Genomic DNA, 14,660 nt, shown 5'->3' on the forward strand with positions numbered 1-14,660 from the left:
AAAGTAATTTTATTCAAATAAACCTCACTTTGGGGGCTTGTTTAAAGATGAAGGTGCCACAGGAGAGCTGATGCTCCCACCGAGGTACCAGTTCTATCTGGTGACCATGGATGGAGCCTAGACATACCCTAGATAACTGCCAAACAGGCACCAGGTCATTACACATAGACCTCGCTGCAGGATCCTCACTTACACCATCATGGTCATGGTGAAATAGGTAAGCCACCGAGGCGAGAGGCAGGCAGAGATGGTGACCAGGATGACTTGTTGTCCTCCAAAAGCAGCCATCAGTCCTGCAAGCACAGCATCATTTCTCAGCTAAAACGGTTGGAAGCATCATGACCTGCTGTCTGAGGGCCACCTCTCCATCAGCAAATGTCAAGGACAAYGGCAAAGGAAAGTTCCCTGTGCAGGACCATCTCTTAAACTGAATGGTGATGACAGCAATTTTTAGATAGGGAAGGGGGAGAAAGGAGCCTTCAGGGAGTTTCTTCCAGGTGTGATTTCTACCCAACAGTGAGGGGCTGTTGGGACTGTGGTGGAAGAGGAAGTGGCAGGAGCGACCGTGAAATGGTGGAATCGATAGCTCTGAGATGGGGAAGGAGGACAGTCACAGAAAGCTAATGGATTTGTCAATAAACTCACAGCATGAGTATGTAAGAGCCCCTGCAAAACAGTCRGAGGAAAAGGGGCTCAGGAGGGTAGACAGGTCCTTAAAGAAATGCTATTGAAACCATGGAGGAAGCAGAGGAAGTGGAGTGGGAAGACAAAAACTCAGGGGGAGACCAGTCCTTTGTAAGGCCTTCAGTGATCCCCAGCAAAGGTGACTTGAGAAACGAGGTAAAATTAAGAGGGTGCAAACATGGCATGAGATTTTCGGTGCGAAAATCAGAGAGACCAACACACTAAGGCATCCAGCCAAGTTGCGGAGGAAAGGATACAAAGTCCTGGGACAAGTAAGAAAGGACAAATGACTACATGGGCTCAGCCCAAGGGTTTATCAGTGTCCTGTTAGTGACTATGGATTGACAGAGCAGGATAACGATGCTTTTCCTTTCATTTTCTATTTATTTCCTGGCAATTGTCAGCGTTCTGTAAGATTTGAGGGGCAGCTGATAGCACTGAATTGATGTTTTAGAACTACCATAGTTGTCTTCATGCCCTTTCCAGACTGATAATATCTAATTTGGAACTCATTATTGCATGTGATTGGGTTGTCTTTTCTCATGTGCATTACTCTTCATTCATCTATGCTGACATTCAGATGCATCTGTATTACACAGTAATTCAGTATCATGGGAGCCTTCTGCTGCTCTTCACAATTCATTTTTGCTATCCTTAATAAATTGGGTCATAGGAAGATGTCACTTCTCTGCTTACTCATTTCTATATCCTGTAAAAGTGTGACAAACTACATGGGACCCAAGGCCAACCGCTGTCTGTCTTCTCTGCCCTTGTGAACAGTCTCTATTCATCAATTATTAGCTTATGGAAACCTTTCATTTTTTTAAATCCACGGTGGCTTTGTTCCTTTTTCGGATTTTGTTGCAAGGGTAAATGAATACTCATTCAAATATAAAGAAGGAGGAACTATGCACAGAGACTGCTGGAGGGATGTAGTAATGCTAATGGACTTCTGTAGGCCTCCAAAATAGAAGGGATAGCTAATTTATAAAACATAACAGCCAAACTTAGGTACGCTTAAATTAAGCTAAACAGAGATGTCAAGGGAAAAATTAAAAAAAATGACTGCAGTGAGAAGCTGTATCAGCAGTGACTCTTTCCAGGGCTAGATCACAGTGGTTTGGTAGCCAGAGAGTCTTTATAAAAGCAGAGTAGAAGTTAGCTCTCACCCACCAGAAAAAGGGTGATGAATTGGGTATATCCACAGTCATAATTATGCAGCTTTATAGACATGATTAGATTATAAATTAGGCTCTGTCCCAGGGCACCGAGCTCATGCTGAAATTCCCAGGTGCAGGCAGAAGCCCCCAACTTCTCCACAGAATGAAAACTTGTGTAAGAGTTAGTTATCTTTGAGTGTTTCTTAAAATCTTGTAAGTTATAAACTGGCCAATAATTCAGAAAAATTTCTGCTCRTGTATGGCACCTCCCTTTTTCCAGCTGTGGAGTGGAGGAAGRAGGGTCTCGTTCACACGTTGCTCCTCCAGCATCTTTCATGAATGCAGAGGGGACAAGCCTGGCCGTGTCCTGGTGCCCTGGTGGAGGTTGCCTTGCTGTCCTCTGCACTGTGAGACGCAGCAAAACAGTAGTTTCCAGCTTATTCAGATGATCCACAGTCAGCAAAGCCAATGGTTTGCATACRAAGGACTTGAGTGGTCTTTCCTAGAGGTTGCTTCAAGTTCATCTTCGTTCTCCTTTCTTAGCAATGGAGTTACTAAGTGTTAGCTAGTATAACTTTCATGTAAGTCAGACAGCTAATCCTAAAGCCATAGATGATGTTATGAATAAAAAACATGTTTCACCAAAGAAAATGTCTCTAGCCTATAACCAAAGAGAATAATTTGCATTTTAATCAAAAAGCAGATTACAAAGTCAAATCAGCAGAAAGACATCTATCAGGTAGATGAAGAACATCACCAAGATATTTTAAATACCTTCAGATTACCATGGATGCTTACCAGATTCAAGTTTGACCAGGAAACCCTACTTCTATGAATCCACTAAGTACACAGACATTGGGAAGACCAAAATCTTTGTGGAGGTAACCAGATAAAATTACTGTTATGCACAGTAAATCTGAGGACTGAAAGACACACAAAGAGACAGAAAGTACATCCTGAACTCTCAAAACTAGAAAACCTCAGTGAATTGTGATTCAAGTAATTATATAGAGCAGTAATTCCCTGGCATGGACACTGAAGTGGAGCAAGACAGCAGCCACACCAATTGGCTCCCAATCCATGCCAGTAGATGCTACTAATTTTTCTTGCCTTGAAGACTAATATAAAGATGTGTGAAGCCAAACAGAGTTCTTGTGGGGCTCTCCCAGTCCCCTGTCCTTTCTAATAGCAAACGCCCATGGATTTGGGCACATCAAACCTCACTGCTCTGATGTAGCAGATCACAAAGCAAGCTGTCACWCGGGGAGGGAGATGGGGTGTAATGACCTCCAGCACGATCTGAAGGACACCCTGCTCCTGAGGTGGTTTGCAGCTGTGCAGATTTCCTCAGAAGAAATGCTGAAGAAAGCCATTAAGTAGGAAAGCTGCAATAAGGTGTGACTTCGAAGTGGCTTCCCAGCTGCTCCCTGGACTCCCTGGAGTCTGTGCCATAAGGTTTTTCTTCTTTTGTGTGCAAGAAAAAGCCTCTTTTCCCTCAATTATTTTCAGACTCTCTCAGCATGACGAAAGCACCGCCAATGTCATGTAGCTTTCTGGAAGTGAAGAAATGCAGGCAAACAAAAGTAGAAAAAGCTAGACAAAAAACAAAGGGAAAGACCACAGATCAATGTCACCGAGTGCTACACTGCTGTAAGAAAAATGAYGGTAAGCCACGAAGGAAACGATGAGTTCAGAGCTCCACATTCAAAGACTTCTCTGCTGGGACCTAGACCCTGATGGATGCGAAGGGAGGGAAAAAAAAGAAAAGCTGGGGGRGATGTGGTGTTGCTTGCAGCACCTAGGGCTTCCTTGCTGGTGTTGAGTGTCCCGTCTAAGTCCTGCTCCTTCATGGGGCAAGAGAAGGTGCGTGTGCGTATCCTTTGGTGCTTCCTCCAYAGAGCTCTGTGGTGGGTGAGCAAGTTTTCACTTCAGGCCATTTTTAGAAAAAAAAAAGAAAAATGAAAACAAATTCATTTTGAAGAACTTGTGCTGAACACTGAGTCTAAACAAAATGACATCTTGGTAGGTACCATGGGAAAGGAATGTCTAAAGTTTTACAAGAACTTTATGTAGAAGAATTTTGATCTTAAAATCAGATCACACAAATTTTCCTCCTTTTAAGTTATTATTATAATGGCGTTCTCTTCTTGAGAGAACTTTCAAGAAGAGTCTCTCTTCTCCACTTCTCTTGAGAAAGAGTGGTCTGAATCACTGGGATGTGGAGGACTGGAGAAGGGCGACTGTCGTCTCCCAACGACAGGTGGAGAGCGCGGGGGGTAATTTAAGGGCGACGAGGGGTGTTAGGTTAGAAACTTTGCCATCTGGATGAAAAGTAGAAGCAGGTTCTCCAAAGCGTTTCACAGTGCTGTGTTCAGCCTGAAATACAAACTGAGTGTTTGAGCTGGGAAGGTTTTGGGGGTTCATGTTCAGAAACAGGCTCATGCTCAGCAATGCTAAGCTGTATCTGGAAAACTGATGCTCAGAGTCTGCAGAGTTTCTTACGCTAGACATGATTGTTATTTATTTTTTATTTCATCTTAAACTTAGATGAATATTCAGAGCAGAATCATGTATTATGCAAATGCAATGTCTTGTAAAAGGAAGCGGCATGATTCCTTCAGATACTGTTACAATGCTATTGCTGCAGATAATAAATAATATTAACTGGAAATGGTTTCTCAGTGTTAGGGAGAATAACTGTGCTGTCAAAGGCAATGGATGAGGGAAGTGCAGAAGGCTTTGCCATCCTAGATTTGTAGTTGTTTTCTGTAACGTTGTTCTCAATGCTGCTTGCAAGCCCCTCTATCCCGACTGCCTGCTATGATCTTTCCCTTCCGATCACTTCTTGAACACAGATGTTAAGGTGACTGCAAGGAACAGCCAGAGCCAACCGAATTCATTGCTTCCCTCTTCAGCAGCCATCAGCATCAGGTTTTACTCAGAACACGTTTACAGCTATGCAAAGCAAATGAGCTGCTCACGTTGTAGAAGGTAAAAATTTCCTTTAAAAATTACCTAAAATCCTCTGAGTGTGTTTCACACTTTGCTTTACACACAGTCATGCTCACGACGACATGACTAGATGCAGAACCAGGGCTTTTCTCTCCTGGCAGGCTCAGCTCCTGCCTCAGGAGGTCCCAGAAAGCCCCATCTGCTCAGTGACAAACCTTGTGAGGATGAGTCCCGGGAGTGACGTAACGTGCAAGAGAGGATGGAGGTCCAAATGCCAGCTTTATCTTACTATAATGTCCTGAGATGAAGGTGTGTGTGCCGGAGCGATGCTTGTTTCCTGCCGTGATTCATGGCTCTGTGCCATTTCCCGTGACTCCCACCGCGTTATTGTGGCAGCTGGTGACCTCCTATCCCCTGGTGATGGGGAAAACCTGAACACTGGTCCCTTCTCCAAGATAGTCCTCGAAGCAAAGTGCTGCCCTCCCCATTTTCTCGTAGGCGTACTAATGAGGTCATGCTCACTCTTCCTCTCAATTGCAATGAATTTTGAATGACTTTCTAGTTCCCTGGGCCAAAGCAGCACATAATGCAGWGGCTGGGGTGCTGCAAAGCAATGGGAGATGTGGAATGGGCTCTTGGTAGATGGAGGAGGGAGCTGGGTCTGGGTCAGCCAGGTCCTSTGAGGGTGAACGAGTGCTTTGAGTTATTATTCGTGACTCTGCGTCTCTTCTGACTGGGAGGTTGTAAGGACAAGCCTTTGGAAGGGATTTCCAAGCTGTACCTCTCAGGAGAAAAAGGTATCCAAGCCCTAATGGGCTGGGGGATACCCTCTGGGTTAAGCACTGCTGTTGTGCCTGGCTCCTTGCAGGTCTGGGTGCTACTGCTTCCCTGTGACACCTGGAAAAAGCTGTGCAAACAAATACATCAGTTTTAACAGTAACTAAAATTCATCTGTTGAGGGCTCTTTTCTAGGAAACACTGTCMCTGACAAATGATGAGCAGACTAAAAACATCCTTCTACACATATTAGGAAGGGAATATTTAACGCATTAGGCAGCGATATGTTTATATTTGATGATGGTACAACCAATATAGGATTATTATTTCAAGTTTTTATGATTGTCCTTCAAGAAGAATGTTAGAACATAAAGAGGTTTAGAGAACAGCCATGGGAGTGGTTAAAAGTTTGGAAAAGATGTAGTATAGTGAAAGTCTCTGGGCACCCCTTTCATTCAGCTTATTAAAGACGACTAAGGAAGAGTTTGATCATCTTGTATGAGGATTTACATGAAGAACAGAGATCTGGTTTCGGACAAAAAATAGAACAAGATCTTGTGACTAGAAATTGGATATGTATAAAATCAAAGTGGAAATGAGACTTAGGTTTTTACCAGTGAGAATAATAAAAAATAAGAACATGTTACTGGGGGTTATGAAGGGCTCTTTACCATTGTATGCTTTTAATTAATAGGAGATGTCAGCCTAAAAGGCTRTTCTATTTCTAGTACAAGTGATGGAGAGGAGGCAGAAATACATTTGGGTGAATTTGATGGTTTGTGTTGTGGAGCTCAGAAGAGACAATCCCAGAAATCCCTTCCCAGGACCCACTCCAGGGTCCTTTCCCTTCCATGACCAACTCCAGGGTCTTTTCCGTTCCTGAGACTCACTTCAATCTCTTGCCCTTTCTTTACCCTCCCTGCTGCAGGACCAGGTGTCCCACCAGCACCACCCTCAACGCCCTGTTTGGCTTCATGTTGACAAGCAGCATCTTCTCATCCACCACCTTCAGCCTTGCTGTCCTCTTCCTCTTCTCTTCAGCCTCCCCCAGCCTCAACTTGGTCCCAGCTCTACTACCCAGGGCACAACCTCTGCACCCACTTTGGCCAGCACCTTCTCACGTTGGCACTGCTGGACCATGCCATCCACCCAGTCTCACAGTCTGAGCCGCTGTCTCCTGTCCCCCTTCTTTCCCAGCCACGCAACCCAAGCCCTTGTGCTCTGCACTTGTCCACTCCGCCTGGAAGAGCAAGACCCCCCCCAACTCAACAGTAGTCACCCATCCTCAGCCCACAGCAGAGCCTGGAACCTGACCCACTCTTGCCTCCACCTTACCACCACACCAGGCGTACACAATGCACTTCTCTGGGAAATTAAGGGAGACCCAGAAAGGCCACGTCTTACATAATCTGAGACCAAGGGAAAATTGATTTTCAGAGCTCCATAGAGCTCATTCTCTAACACAGTCTAATCCTGGAAGTCCCTAAAACTTATTAGCTACTACTTTGTCCTATGGAAGCTCTTGAAGCACCTGAACTTAAGYTCTTAAGTAGGTCTTGATGATCTCTGGTGGAGACAAAACCTTTCCTGTCTTTTTCTTAAAATCTATGCAACCCTCTTGTCTTAGGAACTGGTGATCAGCTCTCAATTGCAGGAGCTCTCAGAGCTCCTGTTTCACTCTGCAGAATTTCTGTATTTCATCTCAAAATCTTTCTATGTCAGCAGGATCTGTGCAAATAACGTCATGCTGAAGGAAAGGACGTTGGAAGGAAACTCCCTTTGGAGAGGAGGAGCTACTGCTATTTGTTTCCAGGATTCATTTTATTACTGAAGATGTGGTGTGTGTATGTGTGCACCACGTGTTAATGAACACCTGGGAGTCTGCTGTTCCCTGCCTGAATCCTACAACACCTTCTTGTTTGGAGGGAGGTGCTGTACCTGAGCGTGGTTGCCACCTGCCCCATAGAAGGAGGAGGTCGGGAATCCAGGAGCTGACATGCCAATGCCTTCAGCAGCTCTTGTTCATGCTCCCACTCACATGCTCATAATAGACAAACTGCTCTGCACCTTAGGGTCTCAATTCTGAACACTTTAAAAATAACCTCTCTTCTTCCTCCAAAAGCGCTCAAATTTTTGATTAACCCTTTCTTAATTCTCTGAGAAGGAGTAGAGATTTTTGACTTAATCTCCAGTTTTTGTGTACATTTTTGGTGACAGATAGTGCAGAACAGCAGCGCTGGGGGCTAAGCTCTGTGCTCACTGAGTACAGCAGGCRTGTCGCCTCTACCAACTTGGCAGGGTCTCCTCCTCTCCAGGTGGCAGCCCACCCAGCTGGAGATCCTCTGCTCAGATGCATCCCAAGAAGCTTTCTTTTATGTTGGAAATAGAGAACCTTCTAGACTTGCTCAGATTCTCAAAGCAATGGTCATGCTCTGGGTTAAATCTGTCTTCTTGAGTTAAACACGTCTCTTCTGCAGCTCCATCCTGCACAGGAGCTTGCCCAAGCTCTGCCTTGGACCTTCCTCCTTCGCCATCTGCATCTGGCTTCATGTCAGGGGCAGATGGGGAGTGGAAGACGGAGTGATTTATGGAAAGTGTTAACAGAAGAATGAGCTCATGTAAGAAGAGAGATAGCCCAGCCTTCCCCCAAATCTCAGTTGCAGCTAACCCAAGCACCTTTAATGCACTTTGGAAAGGTCCATTAAAGACAGACATCGTAGGAGAGATGTCTGTTCAGTATGTTAAAAAACCAGAGCTGTTGGAAATGGTCAGAGATGCTCATTTATAGTGGATTATCTGCCTGCTGTGAATTAAGCAAGCTCCAGATAAACATTCACACTTTTTAATGCTTGATAGAATCTCTAACTCCTTAAGTTCATTGTTTTATTGACTATTGCTTCCCGTTAGCCCTCATTATACAGGAATCTGTGCATCAGACTATATGATAAAAGAGGAAATTGGTAGTGCTATATTGCATAAAGATACCATTTCATCAAGCTGTGCATATTAAATTTTCTCTTTTACTTTTTCCTCAATTCTGAAGTCCTATAAGGTAATGTTGTAGAGAGTTTTCTCACCCAGAAATAACAATTCAGTTTGACCTCTTATTTCACAGGAAAATAACTGTCACCATGTCTGATGTTTTAAATGGAGGGARTAAAATAATAAATCCTCTATGTTGCAACGTGGAGGGGAAAGTATAATGAAATGTGTTATCATTCTTGTTTATTTTTGTACAGTGCATTCACACTTTATTTAGTGTATCAGGGATTTAGTCACAGAAGAACATAAACCAAAGTAGAAAATTATAAATATTTTAATACAAGTATGCTAAAACATCATAGAAATAAAAATRCATTAATATAGGGTATACCACAGTTCACAGGACCCAAAACAGACTCCAAAGGCAATAGTGTTTTAATTAACCAYAGGAGTAATTTTTCATCAGTCTTCTGTAGTGCTGTAATTTTTACCCAAATAAGTTAATTTTTTTAGGAAGAGGAGAAATTCTCAGAAGAATAAGCTTTTTAATTGCAGATTTCACTTCCTTATTTCGCAAAGTGTAAATGATCGGATTTAACAAGGGAGTTAGAATAGAGAAGACAACATTGCTCATTACATGGACATCAACAGGAATGTCTGCTCTGTAGGAAACATATGCCACGGCAATGGAGGAGTAGTAGGTGCCAACCACAATCAAGTGGGAAGTACAAGTCGAAAAAGCTTTAGCACGTCCTTCTTTGGAATTGATCTTCTGTATGGAGGTAATGATGCAGGTGTATGAGAGGGTGACGAGCAAGAGAGGAACGATCGATACAGTCATAGCGATGGAGAACCCCAAGAAGGTCTGGAAGTCGGMGCTGAAATTGGAGCACGCCGCTTGCACCACTGCCAGGTGGTCACAAAAGCAGTGATAAACTCTGGTTGTTTCACCRTAAGACAACCGAGAGGTTTGCACCATGACGGGTACGGGTATTAGCAGCGCCGTCACCCAAGCGCTCGCGGCCAGYTGGACGTTGACTCTCCTTGTCATCTTGGCTGGGTAATGCAGGGGGTTGCAGATTGCTTCGTAGCGATCGTAAGCCATGACAAYGAGAAGCAGCGCCTCGGTTACTGTTAGCCCGTGAAAACTGTACATCTGCAGAAAACAGCCGTGAAATGAGATGGTTTTAGCATTGGCCAGGAACATGGCTAGCATTTTGGGAATGGTGGTGGTTGTAAAAAGTACATCTAGCACAGAGAGGTTAATCAGGAAAAAGTACATGGGTTTGTGGAGCTTACGGTCAACCACAACTACAGYGATGATAATGACATTACCAACCAGGATCAGCAGATAGAGTAACAAGAACACAACAAAAAGGGCTGTCTGGAAATCCTGAAGACCTGGAAATCCAACCAGGAAAAAGTGTTTAGTGGAAGCGTTGCTGCTGCAGCTGTCCATGGCTGGTGGAAACACCTGCAGGGGAAAAAACATGGAGTGAGGAGACAGCGCTGGCCCGTACACAGGAAGCCTGTGGGGTCGGGAACGCAGGAGGCTTCTCTAAGGAGCTTACGGAGGTTGTGCAAAGGAAACAGGGAATCGCACAGAGCTGGGAGTGCTGCAACACACTGAAGTCCACCGCGCTGGGGCACACGCGTGTGAAGTCTCTAACCCGCGCCCGTTAAGGTGGTTTGAATTCTCTGCTGATAACGTGGCTTGTGTCTGAAGGCTCTGGGCGGCATGTTTTCCAGCTTTGGTTCTTACAAAAAGAGGCAGGTGTTAGGTGAGATATCACCGACGCTCTCTGGAGTCACATAAAACTCGCCTGATTTTTTTTTTTGCAGGAATGGTAGCGGTTGTGAGGACAAGCCTCGGTGCTCYGCGGGAGGAGAGGCTCTCCGATCCCGCGAACAGGACGCGCGCGCCGTTGGCTTGCTTCGGAGGTCGGACGAGYGCCTCGGCTCTGACGGGTCAGGCAGGATTCGCCTCCCCTAACTTCGGGTGCTCTCCAAGCAGAGCCCTCTGGCTTCACCGCTCCCCCGGATTCCCCCTCCGGGCAACGGGGAAAAGGGGCGTTTTCAGGGTGCAGCTCCTCAGATCCCCTCTGCACCCGAGCAGCTGCCTGCCGGACACCTCCGTTCCTCTCCCCGAGGGGATCCAGGGGGTTAGCTCAGACCTGGGGTCTGTGTACTCATTTATCTCCCTTTTGCCAGCTTTTACAAGCTTTGCTACCAAATGTCATTCTCATCAGCGGTTTTTCATGTTACCTCCGGTTGCCTACTCGCAGCTCACTGTGTTTCTCATAGCTGTTGCAGCATGTGATTGATTTCTGCTGGGATAGCTGAAATTCAGATGCAAAATGTATATATATATATATATATATATATATATATGTATATATATTTGTCCTCTGGTTTGTTTCCTAATACATAAAAGCAAAAGAATTTCTGTAATAAATATTTTGGCTAATACAGCCATAATGTCTTTAATGATAGTCAGTAAGAAATCTTTCACAAAGTCAGGAAGTTCAAAGACTGCGTAATAAAAAATACAGAAAAAGGAGCAGCCAGTGATTTCATCTCAGATGGACTGAGCCACGATACGTAACRTGATATGCGACGGCTTACAGCCCATCCGTGGCTTCATTCCGTATAATGTATCTCTACAATTACATGGTTCATACAACTCACGATCATTTCAGTTTCTTTCCCGTTGTCTTCTATAATTAAGCAGTTTATCCTCTTTCTTTTGTAGAAATAACTATTTTCTTTTATAAATTACAAATGTTTTCCTCAACTGTGTTGGCTTTGCACTCATTCTTCTGCAGCAGGAAAGGTGAAAAAAAGTGTGCCAGAGTTTTCCATTTATTTTACATACCTCCGTTATAGGTTCTTAAGATTTCTGTGTTACAAAGACTCTCTTTCCTCTCAAAAGAAATATTTCSTCTGTTGCACATAATGATTTAAAGTATTCTGCCCAAATCTACAGAATATGCACGCTCACCACGGCAAAATAAAGCGGCATTTTGGGAACTTTCAGGCTCTTCTATTCTAGGCTCCAGACTGCGACACCACACACAAAATCCCTTTGGCATAAATTCTTTTGGAATCTCCCCATTTTTTCCAACATCAGAAAAATCAAACCTAAATTTATGTTCAGAAAAAATCCCCTTGTTTTTGTTAGGCTTACACCGAGGAAAAAAAAAGAGAAATGAAACTTAATTAGATTTATTGCCTTTTCTTGGTTTCCTTATCTCTTATTTAAGAGAAGGGAAACAACTCTCTTGGAAATGTTTTGTGCTTGGCCTCAAGTAGTTGGGAGTAATTGTTGGTCTCATGCAATTTCCTAACATCATTAAATCTCTGGTGATTTTCAGATAAATTCACCTTTCATCCAGAAAGTCATCTGCATATAGAAGATCTCCGTTTAATACTAAAAATAAATAGATTTTGAGCCCCGCTGAGATTTCCATACCACAGACATTTTGTATACTCTCTCCTTTTCATCTACATTTCATTCTACATTTCTCTTTCTTGTTATTATTTTTTCAAAACTGGAAGACTTTAAAGATGTAATTTGTATAAACAATGCTGTACTATAAAAACAACATAATGTATGGTATTGAATTAAAATTTCCAGCATGTAATGTCCTTAAAATTAGCATTGATTTGAAGTTGTTTTTAGACATAGTAGATCAAATTCTCATTCTTGGAGCCTGTTGACATATATCACACTGATTTTTTTTCCATCCTTGACTCCACAAGAAAAAAGTAAATCAAAATGAAACRCTTAATTAGGCTGAAAAATATTAGCATATTAGACAAATAACATAAACAATAACTCACTTGCACTTTAAAGTGATAACAAGGTCTTCTCCTTCCCTAGTGTTATCCTTAGTGGTAAGTGCAGAACTCCTGCAATAAATCATCTGGCAAATAACGTTATTGAACCTCTTTTGAACAAACTGCCCCGCTCCCCAACCCTGTCCCTAGAGGTGATCTCAGTGTTTTCTTGCCTTGAGCTAGGAGATCCRCACACATTTATTTTCATGATAGATAACCTCAACAGTTTTGAATCCCCCTGTCGTACACCACAGTTCGTAACAGATGTAAATCATGCACTGCATTTGCATAATCGAGAGAAACAAAGCAAGAGTTTCTGCCATGCGAAGTTTGTAAGGTGATGAAACTGCACTGTTGTACCTGGGACTTGGAGAAGGTTTGGTGGAGGAAAGCCACTCTTTTCTTCCCAGCCCTGGAGGTGGTTCCCRTGGTTCAATATTGGCCTTATCATGGGCATTTCCTTTTAAATGCCTGAGGTCACACTCTGGAGGACACGGAAACAGGAGATTCCCAACTACCCCACTCACAGGACCCACAGCATGAGCTGAAGATCTAGTGCAAGGCCAGCAGTTTACAGCAAAGGAGCAGCCTTCTGGTAGGGGCCAGCACAGTTCTCCTGAACAYGGATATAGCCCAAATTCAGATCCAACCTTCTCTTCTAGCTGCTCCTCCTTTGTCCAGGATTTCTCAGGTCGAGCAYGGTACTTGGATCTTCTGGTATGTGACCAGCAGACAATCACAGAAGATGATCTGCATGAGAGTGGGCCTGGCTATCTCTCCTTATCACTCTAGGTGGGAAAATTTTCTTAAACTCTGCAATTCTGGGAAACACTACACATGGTGGACTCAGAGCTGCTGTGGCTTAAAATGCTGTAAGTGTCATCACTGGCTTCCCTGGGGACAGGACAGACAGCCTCAAGGTGTGAAATGGTTCACAACAGCCTGCTAGACTCACAAGTGGCATGACCATGAGCACATGGACGCCTGSTGGCATCTGAGAAGTCTCCTCCCAAGGATACTGCTCTGCAGGATCCTGGAAGGATCCTGGTGCTGTCAGTGCCACCGTGGGGTCTGTGGCTGTCCCAGCTGGTGTGGTCACAGTGGGTGCATGGAGAGGTTGCCCTCAGCAGAGTTTGTTGCCCCCATTTTCACTCTAGGCCAAGGCAGGTGAGAAGCTCTTTTGGGGAAATTCATCTCTTTCTGAAGCAGATGTCTGACATAGGCTGGAGAAACTACACAATAAAAAAAATGCCAATTTCCRTGTGTTGTCTGGACATGAAACCAAGGGAACTCACTCAAGTGTGAATCCCAGATTCACAAGGAGGAGGAAAGGCCATGAAAATGCCAAAAGATGAACCCTGCTTTTYGGATGAGGGACAAATCTACTCCGTAGAGCTACAACAGTGCAGAGCAGCAGCTGCCCTACACGGCCCCTGAGCACAGCTGGCCAGCGGTGGGACGAGACACAATCCTTGCCAGGGCAGCAGAGCAACTGGGCCACATTTCACAGATRGGAGATGACCAAACCTTGCCAAAGGAGACCATGATGCCTCTCAAAGGCCRTGTGATTTTATTCAAGAACTCCTGCACTGCCTGGCCAGGATTATTCCTGTGGTCTGGCAGAACAACCAACCCCCATGATAGGTCTGTTCAGTTCACTACCTACTACTGATAAGATATTGCTTTACAAGTTCTCTTCTCCTTCCTTGCCTTTGCCCTCAGACATGTCCAGGCTACCTTGTCCCACTGCCAGACTGCTCCTCCAGCTCATGAGTTGTTTCTGCRCTGGCATGTGCACCATGGCCTGAGTCTCACTGGTGCTTCCTAAGGTTTCTCTCCTGCTATCCAGAAACCCCCTCCACCCAATTCCTTTCCAGCTACTGTTCTCAACACTGCTATCATGCCTTGCTTTGCATTTGATTCCTGTCCTGTCCTCACTACATGCTCATCCCTGGTTATTTTGATTTTGTTGCACTTCTCAGAGCACTTTTTGGTGGACAGTTCTCGGAGCACTTTTGGTGCACTGGAAAGCTGTCTGGACCGGGTCCTAGGCAATATGCTCTCAGTGACCCTGACTGAGCAGGGGCTGGACCAGATGATGCGTAGAGATCCCTTCCAGCCTCAACTATTCTGTGATTCTGCGAAGATCTGAAGATCCAGGCAGGATCTGGCCCTGCAYGGCAGGAGGAAGGAACACACGGCACAAGACACACAATGGCAGTGATAAACCATTATCAAGCTCAGTGCAAACAAGACAGGTCATAA

The 14,660-nt window shown here is 44.4% G+C and overlaps 1 protein-coding gene across 1 annotated transcript; it reads right to left on the reverse strand.

Annotated features, from left to right (window-relative positions):
* Positions 1-9,042: 9,042 nt before the first annotated feature.
* On the reverse strand, positions 9,043-11,577 carry OR2AT4 (olfactory receptor family 2 subfamily AT member 4). Its single transcript, XM_085311227.1, has 2 exons — positions 11,557-11,577; positions 9,043-10,029 (listed from the first exon to the last, which is right to left on the reverse strand). Exons 1-2 carry the CDS (start codon positions 11,575-11,577, stop codon positions 9,043-9,045), a joined length of 1,008 nt encoding a protein of 335 aa, XP_085167353.1.
* Positions 11,578-14,660: the final 3,083 nt, after the last annotated feature.

This window comes from Rhea americana, unplaced genomic scaffold (assembly GCF_003343005.1).
Source record: "Rhea americana isolate MKP2758 unplaced genomic scaffold, rheAme1 scaffold_335, whole genome shotgun sequence".
NCBI classification, from domain to species: Eukaryota; Metazoa; Chordata; class Aves; order Rheiformes; family Rheidae; genus Rhea; species Rhea americana.